This window comes from Trachypithecus francoisi, unplaced genomic scaffold (genome assembly GCF_009764315.1).
Source record: "Trachypithecus francoisi isolate TF-2019V2 unplaced genomic scaffold, Tfra_2.0 Lachesis_group0, whole genome shotgun sequence".
NCBI classification, from domain to species: Eukaryota; Metazoa; Chordata; class Mammalia; order Primates; family Cercopithecidae; genus Trachypithecus; species Trachypithecus francoisi.
Window position 1 is genome coordinate 6,674,931 of NW_022681453.1, and position 23,826 is coordinate 6,698,756.

Sequence of the window (23,826 nt, forward strand, 5' to 3'; positions counted from 1 at the left end):
ATATAGTTAGATAGGGTGAATAAAAGCTAGTATTTGATAACACAACAGGGTAACCACAGTCAACAATATTGTACATTTAAAAATAAAAGAGTGTAACTGAATTGTATGTAATACAAAGAAAGGATAAATGCTTGAGGCAGGACACCTTATTTACCCTGACATGATTATTATACATGGTATGCCTGTACCAAAATATCTCATTTATCCTATAAATATATACCCCTACTATGTACCCAGAAAAATTAAAAAGACAAAATTTCAAATAGGTGACTAAATTTTTTAAATAAAATCAAAATAAATTCTATACATATTAATGACTCACTTGGGAAACAAAACCAGGATACTGTATGTACTATCTAGGAATGGGACTACTTTAATAAGACTACCCAGAAACAATACAAGATAATACTTGATTATACCAAAATTAAAAACTTCAATATGGTAAAATTTACCATAAAAAGTCAATAGATAAATTATACATTAGAAAAAATTGAATATAGAATACCTATACTGTATAAAATTTGCTATAAAATTATCAAGAAAAATTCCAATAATGCAATAGAAAATTTCCAGAATCTATGAATAGGTAGTTCTCAGGAGAGAAAATAAAAATATATGATTATTTTAAATTTTATCTGATTTTAAAATTTTTATCTGTTGATACTGCTATAAAGTTAACATGATGACTTGTTATCTTCTCTTCCAACACTAGGTTCTCTCCAGATTTCCATAGTCTGTGGTATGTTTCCATGATTAAAGACTCCCAAACACAGGAGGTTCAGAACCCTTTCTGACTTCCTTCTCTTCCGTGTTTACCAGACAGATGTTCATCTCCCCGGTCTTGGGTAGTCACTTCAACCCTGATTCTATCTCACCCTTCCAACTGGGCCACGGAGAAGGCTAAATAGACACAGTGGGACAAGCATGAGCATTGAAGTCCAACCAGTTTTGCTTTTACTTTCTGCCATTTACTAGGAATGTAGTACCAGTTATGATACTTTCTGGGCCTTGGTTCTGTTCGCTGTAAGATAGGATAATTATACATGTTTTTCATGGTCTCTGTAAGAACAGATAGAAATAATTCATATAAAGTGTCTAGCACACTTAGGACTTAAAAAATGTGAGTTCCCTTCCCTACTTCAGCTTCTTATGGTTAGTCTTGGGATTGGGATACTGGCAAAGATATTTTCAAAATGGCTACCTGGCTCCAGTGTCTTGATGTTTGAAACACCTCTATTCATTAATAACAGATTACTTTTTCTAAAACTCTGCTTTTGTGATATCATTCTTCTGATTACCTATTTTATCGATCCCTTACTACCTCCAGGGAAAATTACAAACTGTTTACATTTACTGTCAAGACACTCATTCCTCTGAGGTGGAGACAAATTTTAAAACCTTGCCCAAGATGCTTCAAACACTTTAAATTTTTTCATTTGGAAAAATGAAGGATTGCCTACAAATCTGGATTCACCTTTACAAGGAAACATAGTAAAGCACAGATATACCAAAGTAAATTTCACTTTAGTTTTCTGAAATCTTACATTTCAGTTGAAATGTCTTTTATATATCCACTTAAGTCTTACCACACTAAATGGCAAAACTGGAAATGACAGTAAGTATTGACCACAGGCACAGTTATCACCATAGTGATACTAATAATTAGGCATATTTGCAACCCAAAATAATTAAAACAAGATTTTGTTATAATTATAAGTAAAAATGTAAATATTTCCTCATGTAGTTATATAACTAGTCACCAACAACAGCAAAAAAGACTTTTCTTTACCTAGTACTTCTTTTTCCAAATCATAGCATCTGGTTTGCAAGTTTACTTCCTGTTGTCTAGATGTCTGAATCTGCTGAGATCTCAATATGGCTGCATCTGACAACAATTTCAGATTTTTCATTTCCTTTTCAAGGCATACTTTATTTCTCTGGGACACTGTTAAACTTTTATTCAGTATGTCTATTTCTGTAAAAAGAATTCAAAGTTTACAAATAGCCAATAATTGAATCATAAAACATTTCTCTAAAGATTTATTAGCTTCTTTTAGAAAATTAATAGTTGAAAGGCAATATGACATTTCTGAGATTATAATGACATCTAACTAAAAAGTTAAATTTAAATTCAGCAGTCATTCTGAAAATGATGTTTTATTGCTACATGATGCATGAAATCTTTTAACAATTTTTTTTAGCTTTTAAATTGCATTAAGTGGTAATACAGCCTGCTTTTTAAATACTCACATAAATGAATAATATAAGATCTGTGTAATGTTATGGGTTTTATTGAAATTTTTTTTTAGGCAACCTGATTCAGAAAAGTAAATTTAAATGTTCTAGCATGAGCTGGTTGGGTGGCATTTCTAAGGGGTTAACTAGGGATACATTCTCTACAAATTATGAAGAAAGATTTTAGGAGTAGAGTGGACTAGAAGGATGTAGTGTCTAAAACTAATAAATTTATAGGCAGAAAGCATAGTTAATAATCTCTTAATGATTTTAATAGTACTTTGTCCCCCAATAAGACCAGAATTCATCATAATAATCATGTCATTATTCTATTTAGATTGTTTAATAAAAATGTCTTTATAGCTCTACTTAGATTTAACTGTGCTAATTTTATATAATTTCATGAGAAATGCATGGAGCATATTATCCTTTGGAATAATTAACAAGCTCCCCGTTCATCAGTCTTTTCTGCACTATTGCCTTAAACGATCATTAAAACACATGAGCACACATTCAACAAAGATAAAATAAGTGCTATAAAATTTGTACAACCACAATTAATTGCATTGATGAGCACGTGATTTACATGAAAATTTGGACAGTCTGCTTTTTCAGACATTTCAATTGGAATTCCCTTCCTTGGTTAGCCCATCCTGGACTATGTGATAGGTTTATGTGCTGAGATGTCAAAAGTGGTTGGTTTCGTTTATTGCTTTTGGTGCCACCACAGCAGAAACAGCAACCACGTGGACCAGTGAAGACCACAAGTAGAGATACATAGGACAGACACCCAGTAGAGGTAATATGGCCAGGAAATGGTTATAGGAGAAGTAAAGCAGAGAGCTAGAACAGAGCACAGGAAAAAGAGCATGTTTTAAGGGATTGTGATGAGGAGGATCAGGAATGTAGTACAAGGAGAGAAAAGCAAAATATCTTTCCATGGGTAGAAAGCATGTCTGGGAGAAAAAGTGGCATTTGTGATAGACCTGGGGAATAAGCACAAGGGGCCTGGCACCTTCACTACATTTAGTTCCTGCTCAAAATGGAAAACCTAGATAAATAAATTGCAGGAACCAAATAAGTGGGATTTTAATATAGTCCAATGATTATTTTATGTGGGAATTTTTTTCCCTCAAAATAGTTATATGCTACTAAAAACTTACGACTATGCACCAATTTGTGTGAGGAAAACTACTAACACACAGTACATAAAATTTTTAAAAGAATGGAGTTAAAGAAAATAAGGAGGTTACAGTTTCCCTACGTACCTAAAAAGTCTGTGTATTTTTGTAGCCAAAAAGGTGGCTTCTTAAGGTTGAATAAACTATAATATACCAAAACCATATCTATGTTTAGGTCAAAATGACACTGCACAGCACCACACACATGCTGTCACCTATTTATCATTTGCCAAAATGACACTGCTTAGGTTAGCAAGCTGACTCTGTTAACATACACTATACTCTAAAATAACTATTAATGTCAATGTGACTTTCTATCTGACATTAAAAGAATAAAAATCTGCAATACAAATTTATTTGTGAAATATATTCTAAGACATGGAAAAGTACATCAAGATTTCAAAACTAACAGAAGCTACAACATTCCTAACACGGAGTTAGGAAAAAGTAAACTCAATGGAGATGAATTAACTTACCTTTTGCAAAATAAACACTCCTTTGCCTATGGCAATCCTAGTGTCAAAGACTCAATTCTACCCTTGTCATTATACAATTCCATACTTGTCAGACATGTGTCCTGATTTGGGGTTCAGAAATTAAGATTCCCCACAAGGTCAACCTATACTGGTCATTGTATCCACCTCGAACCTTTCCTGTCTCAGCACCATCCCATGAAGAAGGTCCTCCTATCCTCATATATTCAGCTATCATGGCTCAAATGTTACCTCTGTGCAGAAATCTTTTTGGACTTAATCTGGATGTGATCTTCATCTTCCTGGAACTCAGAGCAATTTACATCATTTGTGTTGCACTGATCACATGCATACATGTGACCTACTACTGGACTATAAGTTATTTTAGGCCATAGATAGTATCTTATTCATTTCTATTTCCCCCATTATTTCTACCATGATGTCTTAGGATTAACAAGAGCTCAATAAATGCCTAATAAATAAGTAAAGGCATTGCTGAGCAAAATTTCTAGACTGTTTTTGATATACCACTAGCTGAAGATCCTGAATATGTGTTTATCTCAGTCTTCATTTCAGAGGCAGGCATTTTGAGCCCCACATTTGTAAATGTCAGAGTAGGATAGGCAGTTAAAACACATATCCAAAAGAAATATTTTTAATTGAATAAATGAATCGATCAATTCTACCCCTAATTTAATCAATTTTGTGAAAAATGTGGACTACATTTCTAAGCCTAATTGTAGATTTGAATTTTAAAAGTTCAATAACTATTCAGTCAATAGTTGTTTGGGGAGTGGAATTCACCTGATAAGTATTCTGCCTTGGTAAAAATATTTTTCCTGAAATTTATTTTATTAAAATAAGTATGCTCTTGTTTAAGAAAATTTCATCTATAAAAACTTCATTTTAAAAAATTTCAGTTACATAAAGTGATAATCATTTGCTAGAATAGGAAATATTTTACTCATACCTGCTACTCAATATTCAGCATACATTATCAGCAAGAAAATATTAAGCAATTCCCTTTTCTAGGAATGTTGTTTCTGTTTTGGACTTTGATTTTAAAGCCTAATTTTAACATGCAAATCTTTTAAAGTAACTGAATAATATTGTGCAATATATATGGGGTTTACTACATTTATTAGTTTGCTAGGGCTGCTGAAAGAAAGTACCACAGATTGAATGCTTAAACACCACAAATTTATTTTCTCACAGCTCCAGAGACTAGAAATCTGAGATCATGGTGTCAGCAGGATTGGTTTCTTCTTGGACAGCGAAGGAAGGATCTGTTCCAGGTCTCTCTCCTTAGGCTTGCAGGTGGCTGCCTTTTCCCTGTGTATTCACATGGTGTCTGTAGGTGTCTGTGTACAGATTTCTTCTTCTTATGACACCAGTCAGATTGGATTAGGGGCTACCCTAATGACCTCTTTAAAAACTTTATCTCCAAATACAGTTACTGTAGGAGGTACTGGAGATTAGGACTTTAACATTTCAATATATGAATTTGAGGACGGAGACACAATTCAGCCCATCACACTATATTTTAGAATACTTGTTATTTAAAATGTTTGTACTATTATCAAAATTTATAGCCAATACATGTTTTTAGCTTTTAGAATAAGCATTATCACATAATTTACTAGCTAATGCAAATACAATTATTACTATTAAGCTATGCAATTAATTTCTTTACCTTGATGAGTTTTTTTTCTTTGTTTTTCTATTAGTCCTGTGAGCTTAGGGAAATGAACTCAAAATTATGCTAGGCCATTATATTATTAGGAAACCTCTATAACTTTATTATCAAGGCATTCTGATGTTACAAACACAGTGTGATTCTTAATTCACAAAGCTTCACAGTTTTATTACAATAATAGGGAAAAAGACTCAGTGACCAGATTTACTAAATAAAGAAATCAAAAAATCAATAGCTGGGTGCAGTGGCTCACGCCTGTAATCCCAGCACTTTGGGAGGCTGAGGCAGGTGGATCACCTGAGGTCAGGAGTTCGAAACCAGCCTGGCCAACATGGCAAAACCCTGTCTCTACTAAAAATACAAAAATTAGCCGAGGGTGGTGGCATGCACCTGTAGTCCCAGCTACCCTGGAGGCTGAGGCAGGAGAATAGCTTGAACCTGGGAGGCAGAGGTTGCAGTGAGTAATCATGCCACTGCACTCCAGCCTGGGCAACAGAGCAAGACTCCATCTCAAAAAACAAAAAACAAACAAACAAAAAACAACCTAAAACAACTTTTTATTTTGAAATAAGTATAAATTTACAGAAAGTTGCAAAGAAATGTGTAGGGAGTTCCTATTCAACCTTAACGCCACCTCACTTCTTCCCTTGTTGACATTTTGTATAAGTGTAGCACACTGTCAAAACTAGAAAATTGCATTGGTAAAATCCACAGAACTCACTCCGATTTTACCAATTGTATACACACTCGTGTGTGTGTGTATATATAGTTCCATGCAATTTTATCATAAATGTAGCTTCATTACATATCAACACAATCAAAATACAGAATTGCTCTATTACCACAAAGTTGATCCCTGCAATTCCTTTATAGCCAAACCTGCCACTATCCCCACCATCCCTAATCCCTGGCTACCACTAATCTGTTCTCAACACTTACAATTTTGTTCTGATAATTTTGTTATTTCAAGAATGCTATATAAACAAAATCATATCTTATGTAAACTTTTGAGACTATTTTCACTCAGCATAATTTAGCTGAGGTTCATTCAAGTTGTTACACATATTAATACTTTGCTCCCTTCTGTTGCTGAGTAGTATTACATGGTATGGACATAGGATGTTTTTCTTTCATCCATTGAAGGACATTTGGGTTGTTTCCAATTTTGGGCTATTATGACTATAGCTGCTATGAACATTTATATGCAAGTATTTTTGAGAACATAGGTTATTTATCTGGGATAAATGCTCAAGAGTGCAAATGTTGGGTCATGTGGTAAGTGCATCTTCAATTTCAGAGGTAATTGCAAAATTATTTTCTAGAATGGCTGAACTATTTTATATTCCTACCAGCAGTGCTGAGAAAACTGGTTTCTCTGATCCATGTCAACACTTAGTATGGTCAGTCTTTTCAATTTTAGACATTCTAATAAATGTGTAGTTGTATTTAATTGTAGTTTTGTATTTTCCTGATGGCTAATGATGTTGAACATTTTTTTCATGTACTTATTTGCCATCTATATTTCATCTTCGGTTAAATTTCTACCAATATCTTTTGCCCATTTTTTAATTGGATTTTTTAAATATAGAATTTTGGGAGTTATTTATTCTACATATAAATCCTTTGTTGGATATGTGATTTGCAAGTATTTTCTCCCAATCTGTACTGTAGCTTTTTATCCTTTTTAACAGGTCTTTCACAGAGCAAATTTTTTTTTTTTTTTTAGGACAGGGTCTTGCAATGTTGTCCACACTGGAGTGCAGTGGCTGCTCACAGGTATGATCATAGAGCATGGCAGCCTCAAACTCCTGGGATTAAGCAATCCTCCCACGTCAGCTTCCTGAGTAGCTGGGACTACAGGCATGTGCTACTACACTCTGTAAAAGTTCTTAAATTTTACTGAGATCCAATTTATCAATTTTCCCTTTTAGGTATCATGATTTTAGTTCAAGTTTAAGAACTCTTTGCCTAATCCTAGGCCCCAAAGATTTTTTTTTCCCTAAAAGTTTCATATTTTCTATTTAAGTCTGTGGTTAATCCACTGAGTTAGTTTTTGTAAAAAGTACGCACATTAGGACAAGGCTCTCTTTTTCTTTACTTAAGGATATTCAATTGTTCCAGTATGATTTGTTGAAAAGGCTATTCTTCCTCCACTGAATTGCCTGTGTGTCCTTATCAAAAATCAGTTGAGTATATTTTTCTGGCCTAATTATGTAGATTTTTAAAAAACTACATGTGAAAACACTTTTTGTTACTTTATTTAGGAGAAAAGCTATAAACCCATTACAATGAACCATTCGGCAACAGAAATGAGAAACGAATATGATAGGAAAAACATGGACTTTAGAATAAAAAAGAATAGTTATAGCTAACATATCTTGCTTCCTTATTCTGCTAGGCATATGGGATGTGTGTGTGTATGTATGTGCGTTCTCATTGTATAGATGAGGACACTGAAGTCCCAGTTTTTTGTTAAGTGGCAGAGTCAGGATATATACTTTGGCTGACTCTAGAGACCTGCTCTTAGGATGCCTATATATCTTTACGAATTAAGAATTCAAGCTGCAGGACAGAGGCCAGCACAGTTGAGCGCAGACATATTGGCTTGTGTGCCCTTCTCCAGACCTGGTGGTAAGTCTGTACAAGGGCAATGCCATCAAGGATCCTACGCTCCCCTCCAAATTTTTCCTGATTTCTGCCAAGAGTTCTAACATTCCTGACTCTGAATAGTGTTTGTTTAACAAATTTAAGTAAAATATGAATTAAATAATAAAGACAACCAGAAAAAAACATTAACAGGTTAGGATTAAGAGTGACTGCTAAAGTGTTCTTCAGCTATAATTCCCATTGTCCTAATCATTTTTGTGAATTTCAAATAAATTATAACATTTACAAATTTTTGTATGTTAAAATGTTCATTTCACTGTTCATCCACACTAGGCATATCCAATAGAAATATATATAATGCAAACCACACAAGTGATTTTAAATTTCCAGTAGCCATATTAAAAATATAAGAAGAAACACAAAAATTAATTTTAATAGTGTATTTTATTTCATTCCACATATCCAAAATGTTATTTCAACAGAAGGCTATATCCACATTTCAATAGCCCCATGTGGTTGGTGGCTAACCCATGGGAAAGCAAAGGTCTGCCTGCTTCTTAGGCTCCTGGTCATCTTTTCATGTAAGTGGGATAGTTCCTCAAGTTTTACTAGAATTATCCTTTAAAAACATTACATTCAATTTATTTTTTCTATACTTAAGATACAGATTATTTGCTTAAAATTTTATTCTACAAAATTGGCATATTTATGTAGTTACTAGGATTGCTGTTAAATTTAAAATGTGTTCAAACTGATCATAGAAACTGTAAAAAGGCAAGCATCAGCATCTTTCAAGTTTTACACGTATTTGCACATGTTTGTACATCCATGCCCTGGAAATTTGACTATTCTGATAGCACTAAGAAGAAAGTTTTTTAAAAGGTGAAAAAAGCTCTTATAATAATATAGCTTCAGTTTGACACGCCCCATCTGTTGTGTTCACCAAGCTCCTGCTTGGGAATTGAATATACTTTCCTCGTGTGTGCATTTCCACCTTACAGCTTCTGTCATCACCATTGTGTAACTTCTAAACAAGGTCCTTCAGCTTCTGAGGCAAAAGTGGTATACTATAATGGTAAATATAAAAGTCAAGGGTTGAAAACTAACTCCTATTTCTTCATGTTCAATAAAATATAAAATGTAACACTTGCAAATGAAAAGCAAAATGGGCATATACTTTGATTCTGCAATTCCACTTTTTTTTGTTGTTGTTGTTTTTGTTTTTTGTTTTTTGAGGCGGAGTCTCGCTCTGTCGCCTGGACTGGAGTGCAGTGGCCGGATCTCGGCTCACTGCAAGCTCCGCCTCCCGGGTTTACGCCATTCTCCTGCCTCAGCCTCCCGAGTAGCTGGGACTACAGGCGCCCGCCACCTCACCCGGCTAGTTTTTGTATTTTTAGTAGAGACGGGGTTTCACCGTGTTAGCCAGGATGGTCTCGATCTCCTGACCTCGTGATCCGCCCGTCTCGGCCTCCCAAAGTGCTGGGATTACAGGCTTGAGCCACCGCGCCCGGCCTGCAATTCCACTTCTAGGAATTCACTATGTTAAAGAAAAAAACAGGATAAAATAATAAATATGCATGTATAAAGATGTTCAGTGATGCATGTATAAAGATGTTCAGTGAAACCTTATTTACAATAGCAAAACTATGATCAAACTAAATGTCCAGGAATAGAAAATTAGTTAAATAAAATACATGCCTATAATAAAATACTGTCAACATAGTTAATTGGCATGACTATATTTTCATGATATATTTTAATTATATATATATGTATATATATGCACAGAAAAGAGTCTAGAAAGCTCTATATCAAAATGTTAACAGCAGTTATCTCTGTGTCATATTACAGATGATTTATGTCAATTTTTCTTCTTTTTTGCCCCTTTTCTGTATTTTCTCTGTTTTTATATTGAGGTTGTTTTATGTTTATGATTGCAACAATTCTTATATCCTTTTGAATTTGGGAAAAACTAATTATTAAGTGTTTATATTTTCCTCTTGTAAATTCAATAAAAATCTTTCAAACTGATTTTTAAAATCCAATTTGAAATTGTACTACTGATAATAGCCTACATTAAATTTGCTCTTGGTTTTCAGGCAAGTGTAGCTAATAAATGAAGCCTCTCCTCCCTTTCCAGATTACAGAATATGTAAGCATTACTAAGAAATCTTAGAGAATACTCAAGAGGTTCCAAAACCTAATATAAATATTATCAGGAATCTGACTATGCAAATGTGGGTGTACTTTAACTTCCACTTCAATTCCACAAAGTTCACTGAGCACCTACTATGTGACAGGTTCAATTCTCTTAAAACACTAGTAATACAGCATTCAGGAAAACAATCAAAATTCCTGTTTTCACTGAGATTACAACCAGTAGGAGGAGACTGGCAGTAAACACATAAATCAATAAATGAATATTTCTGGTAGTAGTAAATATTATTAAAAATGAAAGAGAAAATAAGGATAGAGAAGGACTATAAAAGAAGACAACTTTAACTAGGGCAGTCAGTAAAGATGTTTTTGAGGAGGTGGCATTTGAAGTGAGACTTTCAATTACAAGAAGGAATAGCTACTTGTTTGGGAGACCCTTAGTCAATTTCCCCTGCATGAATCTGAAGGGCCTCCCTCTTTTCACATATTGCACAGTCATAGCCACAGGTCACATGCAGGGAGAATAAAGTGAGTGAAGCTTTCTGAGGGAGGAGGGTTGTTCCTCTACACAGAGGGGGCGTCAGTGTCTCCTTTTTTTTGTTATTTTTCTAAGATTGTGATACACTGCACTATGACATAACTGATATAATTGTTCCCAGCTATGTGGTTTAATTAACAGTCCTAAAATGGATAGTTGCCTTAAAAGTTTCCTGAAAAAGAAAATATGGATTACAGAAAATATTAATAATGCAACACAAATGAAAACAAAAACATTAGAGTTGATGTCTCTCCAAGTCTAGCATGATTGAATTCACAATTATTGATATGAGGTAAGTATTCTATAAGATGTGACAAGACACTCAAAAATGAGAAAATTACCAAGACGACTATTTTACACGTACATTTATATCTTTTATATGAATACCTCATTACAAAGAATAAAATTAAAGAGACTGACGATACTAAGTGTTGGCAAAGATATGCAACAACTAGAGCTCTCATACATTGCTGGTAAAAATGTGAAAGGAACAACCACTTTGGAAAAGTCTTGGGTAGTTTCTTAAAATGTTGAATATACCTTACTATACAATTCAGCCATTCCACTCCTAGGTATTTACCCAAAAATGAACAAAAACATTATATCCAAAAAAAGACACATATGAATGTTCAAATAATGGAAATGATGCATAATATATAGTATATTTACAAAATGAAATACAATTATGTAAAGTATATCTATATTATTAACTGTGGCAGAAGCAAGATTCCTCTGGCACAGATATGCAGATACTGGAAGTTAAAAGTCAGCAGAAGAACACTAAAGGTCCAAAGAATATGACTAGCACACTCTCAGTGTCTGTTCCTTTTTTTTTTTTTTTTTTTTTTGAGACAGAGTCTTGCTCTGTCACCCAGGCTGGAGTGCAGTGGCGCAATCTCTGCTCACCGTAAGTTCTGCCTCCCAGGTTCACGCCATTCTCCTGCCTCAGCCTCCTGAGTAGCTGGGACTACAGGCACCCACCACCACGCCTGGCTAATTTTTTGTATTTTTAGTAGAGACAGGGTTTCATCATGTTAGCCAGGATGGTCTCGATCTCCTGACCTCGTGATCCGCCTGTCTCAGGCTCCCAAAGTGCTGGGATTACAGGCATGAGCCACACCTGGCTTGCTCCATTTAATAATGTAGATATCCCCCCTCCCCTTTTTTTTGAGACAGTCTCACTCTGTCACCCAGGCTGGAGTGCAGTGACATGTTCACTGCAACCTCCACCTCCCAGGTTCAAGCAATTCTCATGCCTCAGCCTCACAAGCAGCTGGGGTTACAGGTGTGCACCACCACACACAGCTAATTTTTGTATTTTTAGTAGAGACAGGGCTTTGCCATGTTGCCCAGGCTGGTCTCAAACTCTTGAGCTCAAACTATTGACTTGCCTCAGTTTCCCATAGTGCTAGGCATGAGCCACCACACTTGGCCTAATATAGACATACTTTTTACATGTTTGTTACAATATTCCTCTATTTGCCTAAATTTAATTATTAAAGTTAAATTTCAAATTTAAAAGCATATCCTTATATAAAATGTATTTCTGAAGGCACATATTATATAACAAAATTGTTAGTAAGTGAAATTAAAGTTTCATGGTTTAACATGATTTTTTCCCAACATTTAACTATGAAAGTTTTACAACACATACAGAAGTTAAAATAATTGTATACTGGACACAAATATACACACTACTTAGATTCTACAATGAATATTTTACTATATTTGCTTTATCATGTAATTATATATCTATCAAACACTTTATACATCCATCAATCCATCCTATGAATATCAAGGTAAGTTGCAGACATAAATATACTTCTCTCCTAAACATTTCATCATAGAGATAGAGTTCAACATTTGGGTATATTTCTTTTTGAGTAAATTTACCTACAGAAATGTACAAATCTCAAGTGCACCAATAGATGAGTTTTGGCAAATGCATCGACCTGTGTAATGCAAACCCCTATCAAAACATAAAGAATTACTATCATCAAAGAAAGTGCCTTTGTGCTTTTCCAATCAATCCTATCCTCTATGGCAACCACTGTTCTGTTGTTCTGTTTTTTCCCCTCTGTAGATTAGTTTTGCCTGTTTCTACAACATTGTATAAATGAAATAATAAAATATGTATTATTTGTGTAAGGCTACTTTCAAGTAGCATTATATTTTTGAGGATTATCCATGCTACTACATTATCTGCAGTTCATCATATATTCTACTGAATATATCCAACTGTTTTCTTTTAGAGAACCCATTCTACTACTGATGTACTCCTGAGCTTTTTGCAGTTTTAGGATATTTTGAATTAAGCTTGAATAAAGTTGCTGAATATTCTCATAAAAGTATCTTGTGGACATATGTTTTCATGTTTCTTGGGTAAATACCAAAGGGTGGAATTTCAGGGTCTTTGGATAAATGTATATTTAGTTTAATGAGAAACTGTCAGATCTTTTCTCTAAGTGGCTGTAGCATTTTACATTCTCACCAATTTGTACAAGGATTCCAGTACTCTACTTCCTCAGTAACATCTGCTGCCATCAGACCATTTCATTTTAGCCAATCAGACGAGCTAATAATATTGAGAACATTTTTGTGTCTTTATTAGCCATTTATGTATCTTCCTGTGTAAAGTGTCTGTTCAGATCTTTTGGTCATTTTTGATTGAATACTTTTATTATTGACTTGTAGGCATTCTTTATGTAACTTGTACAACAGCTCTTTGTCACACATTTTGTAAATATTTTCTCTGTGATTTAACTATTCATTTTCATACTGATAGCTTCTGATGAACAGATGTTTTAATGATGATAAAGTCTAATTCACCAATTTTCATTTTTTTATAGTTCTTACTTCTATGTCCTATCCATGAAATCTTCATTTATCATCAAGTGATGAAGATATTTTGTTATGTTTCTTCTAGTAGTTTTATAATTTTATCCTTTGCATTTAGGTTATGATTTATCCTAAATTAATTCTGATGTATGGTGTGAGGCAGAAGTTGAGGTATATTTTTCTACATGGGTATTCAGTTGTTCTAGCACAATTTGTTGAAAGACTTTCTTTTTCTCATTGGATTGTTTTAGTGTCTTTGTCAAAAGTCAATTGATTATATAAGTAGGGTCATTTACCAGGCTATCTTGTTCCATTCATCTTTGTTGATCCATATGCCAGCACTATACTGATTTGATTACTGTATAAATCTTAGATAATGTTTAAAATGCCATCTTTTGGATTGTTTGAATACTTTTTAAAGAGTTATCTTTTAAATTATGTATTAGCTTTTTAGCTACATGTTTCTGTATTTAATTTTTTAGTAGTTGCTCTAGAAATTATACTATACTACTTAATTTATTGGTTTAAATATTCTACCATGTCACATAAAATATAAATATAGCGCAACCAAATGAATCCATTTATCCACCTCTCCATCCTTTAGACTCTAGTTGTCATGTTACATTGACATACTTTATAAGCCCCACAAAATAATATGCTTGCTTTAAATAAGCAGGTGAGTTTTAAAAAATTTAAAGGAAAAGGAGTCTTTTATATTTACTCATATTTGTCACTTATGGTGCATTTCATTCTTTCCTGAGGATGCTGGGGTTCCATTCAGTTTTTTTCAATGTTTATCTCTCTCTTTAAATTGGACAATTTCTATTGATTCATTTTAAAATTCACTGATTCTTTTTTCTGTAAATGCAATATGCTATAAAACTCCATCCAGTAAAGTTTTATTTCAGACACCATATTTTTCAATTCTTGAATTTCTCACTTTTTAATAGTTGCTAACTCAGATTTTCTTTTTATTCCTTACTAGCATATTTTCCTTTATATCCTTGAGCACTGTTATGATAGCTAATTTGAAATCCTGGCCAGCTAATTATATCATCTGAGTCAACCAGTCTCTATTCTTTTGGATATGAGTAATTTTGGATTGTATACTGAACATTGTGGGTGTTATGTTACAGAGACTCTGGATTCTTACGTTCTTGCAAAGAGTATTTATTTTTTTTCTTGTATTGTTTTAACAAGGAGTTAATCTAGCTAAACTTAAAGTGTTAAATCTGTTTCCCATAGGGTAGGTGATGGCTAAAATATCAATTACTTTAGTTTTAGATGGACTATTCAGCATCTTCCTTGAGCACATGTATTTCAGGGATAAGCCTGAGATTTGGAAAGAGTTTATATGCAAAATTTGAGCTCTGTTTCTCTGGCTTTCACTTCTTTGGGATATCCCTTTACTTCTCAGAGAGTGAGGTTGCCTTGATCTCTATCCTCTAGTCTACAGTTTTCTATCAGATTTTTAGCTTCTTTGCATGGAGCAAACTGTACCCTGCTCTCAGTCCAATATCCTTAAAAAGAAAAAATTCACTCACTGCCATGCATTTCTTTCAAGATTAAAAAAAAAAAAAAACCTTTAATGGACTATTTTTTAGAACAGTTTTAGGTTCACAGGAAATTTGAGCAGAAAGTATGGAGAATTCCCATATCCCCCTCTCTCCACACATGCAAAACCTCCCCCACAATGGACACCCTTCAGGAGAGTAGTACTTTGTACAACTGATGAATCAACATTATTATTACTACCCAAAATTTATAGTTTACATTAGGGTTCATTCTTTGTGTTGTACATTCTATGAACTTTGACAAATGTATAATGACATGTCTCCACTATTGCAGTATTATACAGATTAGTTTCACTGCCCTAAAAATCTTCTTTGCTCTTCTCATTTATCCTCTGCCAGGAACTCGGGGCAACCACTGATTGTTTTACTGTTCCATAGTTTTGTCTTTTCCAGAACTTCATATAGTTGGAATAATATAGTATGTAGCCCTTTCAAATTGGCATCTTTCACTTAGTATGCCTTCTTTCAATTTTTGATACTCCCTCCATTATGTGTTTGGTTTGGGTCACTCTTTATTGTCTTTAGGTAGCTATTTTTCTAGAATTTATAGTTGTTATCTATAAGAAGGCTGATCTAGTATGAGCTACTCACCCATTAAGAGAAGAGGAGTTTTAAAAACATAAATTAATACTTTTAACAGTAATGAACAGACTTCTGGCCACAGTTCAAGATAGATGTATCACAGCTTATCTTAGATAAACCTATAATAATTAAATTTCAGAGTTGAAATAGATCTTAATGGTCATCTACTCTACCAAGTGATAGCAAAGTTAATCCTAATTCCCATCAAATAAAATGAAATACCATTATTTTATTACTTATGAGGTACCATTTACCAAAAAGGGACAATTATATTCTAAATATATGTAACAAACCTGTCAAGGCTGTTTCACTTATAGATTTAATTTGTAGAAAAATTTCTCCTTTCAATGAAGTCCAGTTTTGGTAATTATCATACACTTCATTTTTAATACTGGTGAGCTCCCTTTTAGTAAAAGTAAGTAATGAAAGAGTCTTATTCCAGAAATATTTGTACTCTGACAATCTTTGACTGCAAAGTAAAAAAAAAAAAAATAGGATTTTAAAAAATAGTAAGCATAATAAACTTCTCCAAAAATAGTTTTAGAGTGACTATATAATCTACTGTCTAATTGGAGACAATTTTGAAAGCAGAAGAAGGTGGTATTCATATTATGCTGAAACAACACACAAACTAGGAATATCTCAGGTAAACTGAAGTGTATGGTAACTCTAACTCACTTCCATTTTGCCATTATTTTAACTACAAAGAAACACAGCGAACTACCTTCATACACATTTATTCTATTAATCCTTTTATATTCAACAGTAAGCATTTAGTGGAGAAAATTAGGTCAGAGCAATTTAGTCTTAGATCCTAAATGAGAATCTTAAAGTCTTATACAGCATTTGTCCCACATACCATAGTTATATAGGAGTGAAAAATCTGGGGTAATAATAAGTAAAACAATTCAAAGTGACTGATCCAGTGCATTTGCTTCATAAAATCCGACAGCTCAAAGTAATCACATTTTTGTCATCTCAGTGATTTTATTCTGGTTTTAATTATCTTAATAATCAAATAAAATATAGACACAGATTTGAGAGCAGCAAAAAGGTGACGACTGAAGCCATGAGAGTATATTTGTCAATATTTGTATCCCTGAGTATAAGGCAGAGGTTATATCTCTCTTGCTCATCACAGTCTCTCTAGCATCTAGCAGAGTGCCTACTGCATAATATGTTTTCAACAAATATTGAATGAAAGAGTAAATAAAATAAATTCCTCCTCAGTTGGAGAAATGGAAAAATGAGAAGTGCTAGGGATAACACATTGGACAACACAAACATTTAAGGGACTGAAACTAAAAAGAATCCCTCAGAGGAGACTAGGGGGAATTCATCAGTGAGTCAGAAGATAAGCCAAAAGAATAATGTCAGATAAGCCAGGGGATACGAATAGTTTAAGAAAAATGTAGTGATCAGTGTTTAAGTCTGCAGAAAAGGGCTGAATAGAGTCCACTGTATCTGGGAGGCCTTTGGTAATTAGTAATTAGTAATTTGATGATCAGTAATGCCACATAAATTCTTAGTATTGTCAAATTTGGGGAAATCCTTATTAAACTTTTCTCATACGTAAGATTTTGTCATTTCAAGTTTTCTTGGAAAGCAATTAAATTGTCTTTGAAATAATGAAACTCATGGGCCAATTTATCTTAGATGGTCTGCCTGAAGTAGTGTATTATGATTTGTATGTTACATTCAATGATGTTAGTCATATCTGTAAAATCAGTGTAAACTTAAATCTTTCTCCAATGTATCTGAATAATTAACTCCCTTACATTAGATTATCAAATAACCCAAGAACTTTAAAAAATGATCTCTTTCGGCTGGGCGCGGTGGCTCAAGCCTGTAATCCCAGCACTTTGGGAGGCCGAGACGGGCGGATCACGAGGTCAGGAGATCGAGACCATCCTGGCGAACACGGTGAAACCCCGTCTCTACTAAAAAATACAAAAAACTAGCCGGGCGAGATGGCAGGCGCCTGTAGTCCCAGCTACTCGGGAGGCTGAGTGGGCGACAGAGTGAGACTCCGTCTCAAAAAAAAAAAAAAAAGATCTCGTTCTATTAATAAATTTGCTTTGATGTAATCAAAGAAGTTGTTACAGCTTGCTTCTTTAGGCCACAATAATTTCTATTGCTTAATTTGCTTATAAATGCTTTTATTTAATTAAAAAAACCTATATATATCCAAATTAATGTAATTTCTTGCTTGTTTCATTAAAGCATTCTAAAGTATCTTTCCAAATGGCAATTACAATGGTGTACTCCTATGTCAACTTTCCCTTACTCAGATCCTCCAAATGCTTGTGACTACTCCAATGGTATACTTACAACAGTAGCAAGAATCACAAAAAATAATTATTTTTTTTTAAAGTGAGAGAGAGGAAAAACCTGAGCAGAAAGAGAATTTTTAACCAAATTACAACTCAATCATCTTGCTTTCACCAGAAGCCTTTTCAGAACCTTGGAAGGAAGTCCTAAGTGACAGACTCTGAAACTTAAGCATCATCTAGTTCACAATAAATTTGCCTCTACTGGTAACCTTAACCTTCTCTGTGAAATAAGAGGCAAGAAAAATGGCTGCTAAGAGATGAATAGCACCAAGGAGCCTAAGCAGAATATTGAGGATTCCTCACTAAGGATTTAGTGTTTAACAACCTGGAAGTAGGTATGAAGGCCAAAGGATTTAAGGGTAAATACAACTAAATGAGTAGAGGTAAAAGGACTTGGAGTGTTGGTAAACTCCTCTATGTAGAAAATCCTAAAGACACACACACACACACACACACACACACACAAATACTAGAATAAACAAATTCATCAAGGTCACTGGATACACAATACATATGCAAAAATTAATTTTATTTCTGTATATTAACAATGATCAATCCCCAAGATAAAATTAACAGTCCCATTCATAATAACATAAAAAGAATAAAACACTTAGAAATAAATTGTAATAAAAGAAGTTAAAGAAAACAAAATATTTTTGAGAGGGCTAAAGATCTCCATGGAAAAACATACCACATTCATGAATCAAAAGATACAAAAATGTTAAGGTAGAAATTCTCCCCAAATTGATCTATAGATTCAATACTATACCTATCAAAGTCCCAGCAGGCTACTTCACAGAAATTTACCAGCTGATCCTAAAATTCATTATGGAGGGCCCAGAATAGCAAAAACAATTTTGAAAACAAAAAAGGAAGTTAGAGGAATTATATGTCTTGATTTTAAAATTTATTAAAAACCATAGTATTTAAGAGAGTGTGGCACTGACATAAGACATAGATTAATGGAATAGAATAGAAAATCCAAAAATAATCCCTTACATTTATGGTGAATTTATTTTAGGCAAAGATGCCAAGGCAATTCAATAAGGAAAAAAAAATGACCTCTAACAAACAGTGCTGGAACAATTGAATATCCATGTGAAATAGGATGAATTTAGATCCTTACCTCATATCAGACACAAAAGTTAGCTGAAATAGATCATAGATCTAAAGAAGAGCTAAAACTATAAAACTCTTAGAAGAAAATACAGGAGAAAATCCTTGTGACAGGCTTAGACAGAGTTCTTACATACATCAGCAAAAGCACAATCTATAAAACAGATAAATTATATTTCATCAAAAATAACTTTTCAAAAGACGTTATTATGAAAATAAAAAGATAAGCCACTGGGAGAAAATATTTGCAAATCATATTTCGTATAAAGGACTTATATCCAGAATACAGAAAGAACTCTTACAATCACACAAGAAAATAAACCCATTAAAAATTGGCAAAATATTTGAGTAGATGTTTCACTAATAAGATACACAAATGATTAACAAGCAAATGAAAAGATGCTCAATATCATTAGTAATTTGGGAAACACAAATCAAAGCCACAATGAGATACTATTTTACACCCACTAGAATGATTACAACAAAACAGACAGACAATAGTAAGTGCTGACAAAAACATGGAGAAACCAGAATCCTCATTCATGGTGTGGGAATGTAAAATGTGCAGCCTCTTTGGAAAACAGGTTGGCAGTTAAAAAAATTAAATATCGATTGACTGGGCATGGTGGCTCATGCCTGTAATCCCAGCACTTTTGGGAGGCCGAGGTAGGTGGATCATGAGGTCAGGAGATCAAGATCATCCTGGCTAACACAGTGAAACCCCATCTCTATTAAAAATACAAAAAATTAGCTGGGCTTGGTGGCAGGCACCTGTAGTACCAGCTACTCGCGAGGCTGAAGCAGGAGAATGGCATGAACCAGGGAGGTGGAGGTTGCAGTGAGCTAAGATCGTGCCACTGCACTCCAGCCTGGGCGACAAAGCGAGACTCCGTCTCAAAAAAAAAGAAAAAATTAAATATAGATTAATCATATGACCTAGTGATTCCACACTGAGGCATCTACTCCAAAGAACTGAAAACATGTCCACACAAAGACTTGTATATGAATGTTTACAGCAGCATTATTCATAAGCAACAACAAGTGGAAACAATCCAAATATCCATCAACTGGTAAATGGATAAATAAAATGTGGTATATCCATACAGTGGAATACTATTCAGCAATAAAATGGAACAAAAGTATGGATAAGTGTCACAACATGAATGAACCTCAAAAACATAATTAGTAAAAGCCAGATGTAAAGACCACATATTGTATGATTCTATATATCTGAAATGTCCAGAAAAGTGTAAATCTATAGAAAGAGAAAGATTAGTTGCCTGGTGAGCTGGAGGTGAGCACAGAGATTGATTGAAGATGGCATGAGGGTCTGGAGGGTCTTTTTTGGAATGAGTCAAGTGTTCTAATATTGGATGTGGTTGCCAATCTAATAGCTAATATTTGGTGGCACCACTCTGTAGGTTTATTAAAAATAATTAAATTGCCTCCTTATGAGAGGTGAATTTTGTGGTGTGCAAATTATATCTCAATGAGTATGTTTTTAAAATGGTATGGGGTAATAAACTTGGGATCAAGGATAGAAAACAAAGTAAAGCCAAAATATGTTTGGGAAAATAAGAAAAAATACTAGCATCCTTAATTAGACTGAAGAAGTGAAGTGAAAGTGAGAGAGCTGCAAGATAAATTTTTGGAGTTGACATTGAAAATTCTAGAGATGACAAGGTCTAGCTTTACAAATAAGAAAAATTAAAGGATAAATACTCTTTATTTCAAATAATTTATAAAAGATTCAAAATAGTAATCCTCTAAAAGTAAATACTGATAGAATATTTCAAATATGGTCTGATTTGGAATATCGATTGAACTTAAACACAACTTTGTGAGGTGAAGTATATCTATATTTCATTCAGGATTTTAATAGCTACTTTATAGGCCTTCTACAATTAATTTGCATTTTCAAAAAACACTTTATTCTAAGTAACAGATGTGCTGAGCCAACCAATGTGCCAACTAACATGCTGAGCCCTTGCAAGACACAGGCTGAAAGTGATGTCAGGGAAAACACAGAACATGAAAGAATACTTTGCTGAAGGCTAATGATTAAGCCCAATTGTAATTAAACAAATGAGAGAAGAATTTAAAAACAGTAATGGACCCAGAAACATAGTTCACTGATCTACTGAAAGTTCCTTTTAGGCTCCATAAATAAAGATGATTATATCTGAGTAGAAAGCTCATGTTTCTTTCCCTTACCTCTTTTTTTTTTCATCCCATGTTTTGGCCCATGAATCCTTTACCTCTTCAAGAGAGAAGATTATAAGCTCCTTTTCTTTATCCAGAGCAATCACTAAGTTTTATGGTCTAATATTTTTAAAATAATCAATAATCTAGCTTAAAATCAGCTTTCACTAATGCAACAAAAGTCACTGAACTCTAGAAATTTCGTTTGATTTTATTTTTAACAGTATGCCTTTTTCTATGGAATGCATTAGGTCTACCAGTGAGAGTATAAAAACAATAATTATTTCTATTCATCTATTATAAACTGTAATTTGTACTAAGTGTCTAGTTGACTAGTTACTTTCAAAATTGTTTTTAGTATGTACTATTTTTATATAAGTCAGATCCCAGACTCCTAATTTGTGATCTTTTAGCTAAAAATGAGCAAAAATCACAGATCTATGAAAACATGTGAACAAAATAAGCTGTTAAAAGTATAACTCAAAATGATGACAACATTAGAATACAGAATAAAAATAACACTCTATTTATATGTCTACGTTTCTTCAAAAATTTAAAATACTGAACATGCAAAAATGAAAATAATTAGGATCAAGTGTATCTGTCCCATAATATCCTGAAGCAGCAATAATTATTTGATCTAGTCCCAATCCAGCCTTTAAAGGTCAATCTTACCATCCGTGAAGGCTTTAGTGGATAAATCAGATGAGCCTTCTACAGCTGATATAAGTCAAAGCTATTACAGAAGCCAAAAGTGAATACTGATAGTCCTGATTAAAATACAAAAGTTGAGGTCACCTGGATGGCATTATCCTGTTGGTTCAACATCAGATTTCTAGGAAAGGATCAAGGTGATTTCTGATGATAAAAATGGTCACTTGTTTTTTGAGTGGATTTCATTCATGGATTCATTCAAAAATTATGTATAGAGCATCAGTTATGTGCAAAGCATTTATAAAAGGTAGATGTTCAATAGGTTATTATCAGATAATGAATTAAAAATTATTAGCCCACAGAATTTTTTTCAGAAAATTCCTGGTAATGATTATTAGATAAAAAGCAAAAACTTATCATTCAAAACATTCACCCAGCATACTTTTTTAGTCATCCAGAACCTGTGTCATTTGCCAGGTTGAATTAACTCATTGCCTTCCCTTTTCTAAGAGCTAAAAGTTATTCAATTCCAAAAGGAATTATTCTTTCTCATAAACATTCTCAAAATATTCAACTCAATTTTTAGGAAAGAAAATGTACTTCCTAGTTTCTTTAGAATGCTGGATTTTATTGTTAGGTATTATAAACCCTCCAAAGATTATATAAAAGCAGAATTGACATGCTTTACACTAGAGATTTCTGAATTTAAGGACTATGTTAATATTATTTAGGAAGTTTTCCTATTCTATTACTTTTCTTGTCACTGGACTATCACTCAGAGGATCAACTACACCAAGAAATATTGGTGAAGAGGGGAATTTGTAACTGTGCTTTCATTCTAAATGACATCCACAAAATAAGAACAATAACAGGCACTAATAGAACAAGGTATATGCCTAATTTAAATTTAATTAGCAACACTATTCATTAAGATAATGGTTTAAAAAGGAAAAAAGAAAACGTAATGCTGTTTCACTTTTCTCAATCACACCAGATATAGAAACCATATTACTGGCCAGGCGCGGTGGCTCACGCCTGTAATCCCTGCACTTTGGGAGGCTGAGGCAGGTGGATCACGAGGTCAGGAGATCAAGACCATCCTGGCCAACATGATGAAACCCCGTCTCTACTAAAAATACAAAAAATTAGCCAGGCGTGGTGGCAGGCACCTGTAGTCCCAGCTACTTGGGAGGCTGAGGCAGGAGAATGGTGTGAACCCGGGAGGTGGAGCTTGCAGTGAGAGGTCAAGCCACTGCACTCCAGCCTGGGCGACAGAGCAAGACTCCATCTCAAAAACAAAAAAAGAAAAGAAACCATATTACTAAAATGTGTTTGGCTATTTACAAAGTTAGTATTAAGCATATCTTTTCACTCTTTATAATTTTCAGTTCTTTAATCTTACCTGAAGATGTATGATTGTCTATATTTAATTTTTAACTCATCTTGCAAATGACTCAGTTGTTTCTCTACTTTCTGAAATTCATTTTGCTGATTTTTTAACTGCATGCCTACATCGTAAATTCTAAAAATACAAACAAACATCCCTTAAGTATTCTCTCCTATGTATGTACTATTTTTAAGTTACCATTTAAATATACTTACTTTTAATAAAAAGGAGTAGAAGAAGAAACTATGTCTCT

General features: G+C 33.7%; 1 protein-coding gene across 5 annotated transcripts in view; it reads right to left on the minus strand.

Moving 5' to 3' along the window:
- LEKR1 (leucine, glutamate and lysine rich 1) overlaps positions 1 to 23,826 on the minus strand; it is a 234,131-nt gene that overhangs the window by 123,326 nt on the left and 86,979 nt on the right. For 4 of the 5 annotated variants that reach the window (XM_033203290.1, XM_033203296.1, XM_033203307.1 and 1 more), the window contains exons 4-6: positions 23,589 to 23,708; positions 16,175 to 16,350; positions 1,790 to 1,975 (exon numbers count right to left, since the gene is read on the minus strand). In XM_033203290.1, the coding sequence (XP_033059181.1) occupies positions 1,790 to 1,975; positions 16,175 to 16,350; positions 23,589 to 23,708 (482 nt within the window). Of the gene's footprint in view, positions 1 to 1,789; positions 1,976 to 16,174; positions 16,351 to 18,722; positions 19,485 to 23,588; positions 23,709 to 23,826 lie in introns of those variants that run through there. The other variant, XM_033203318.1, reaches the window with a different exon arrangement.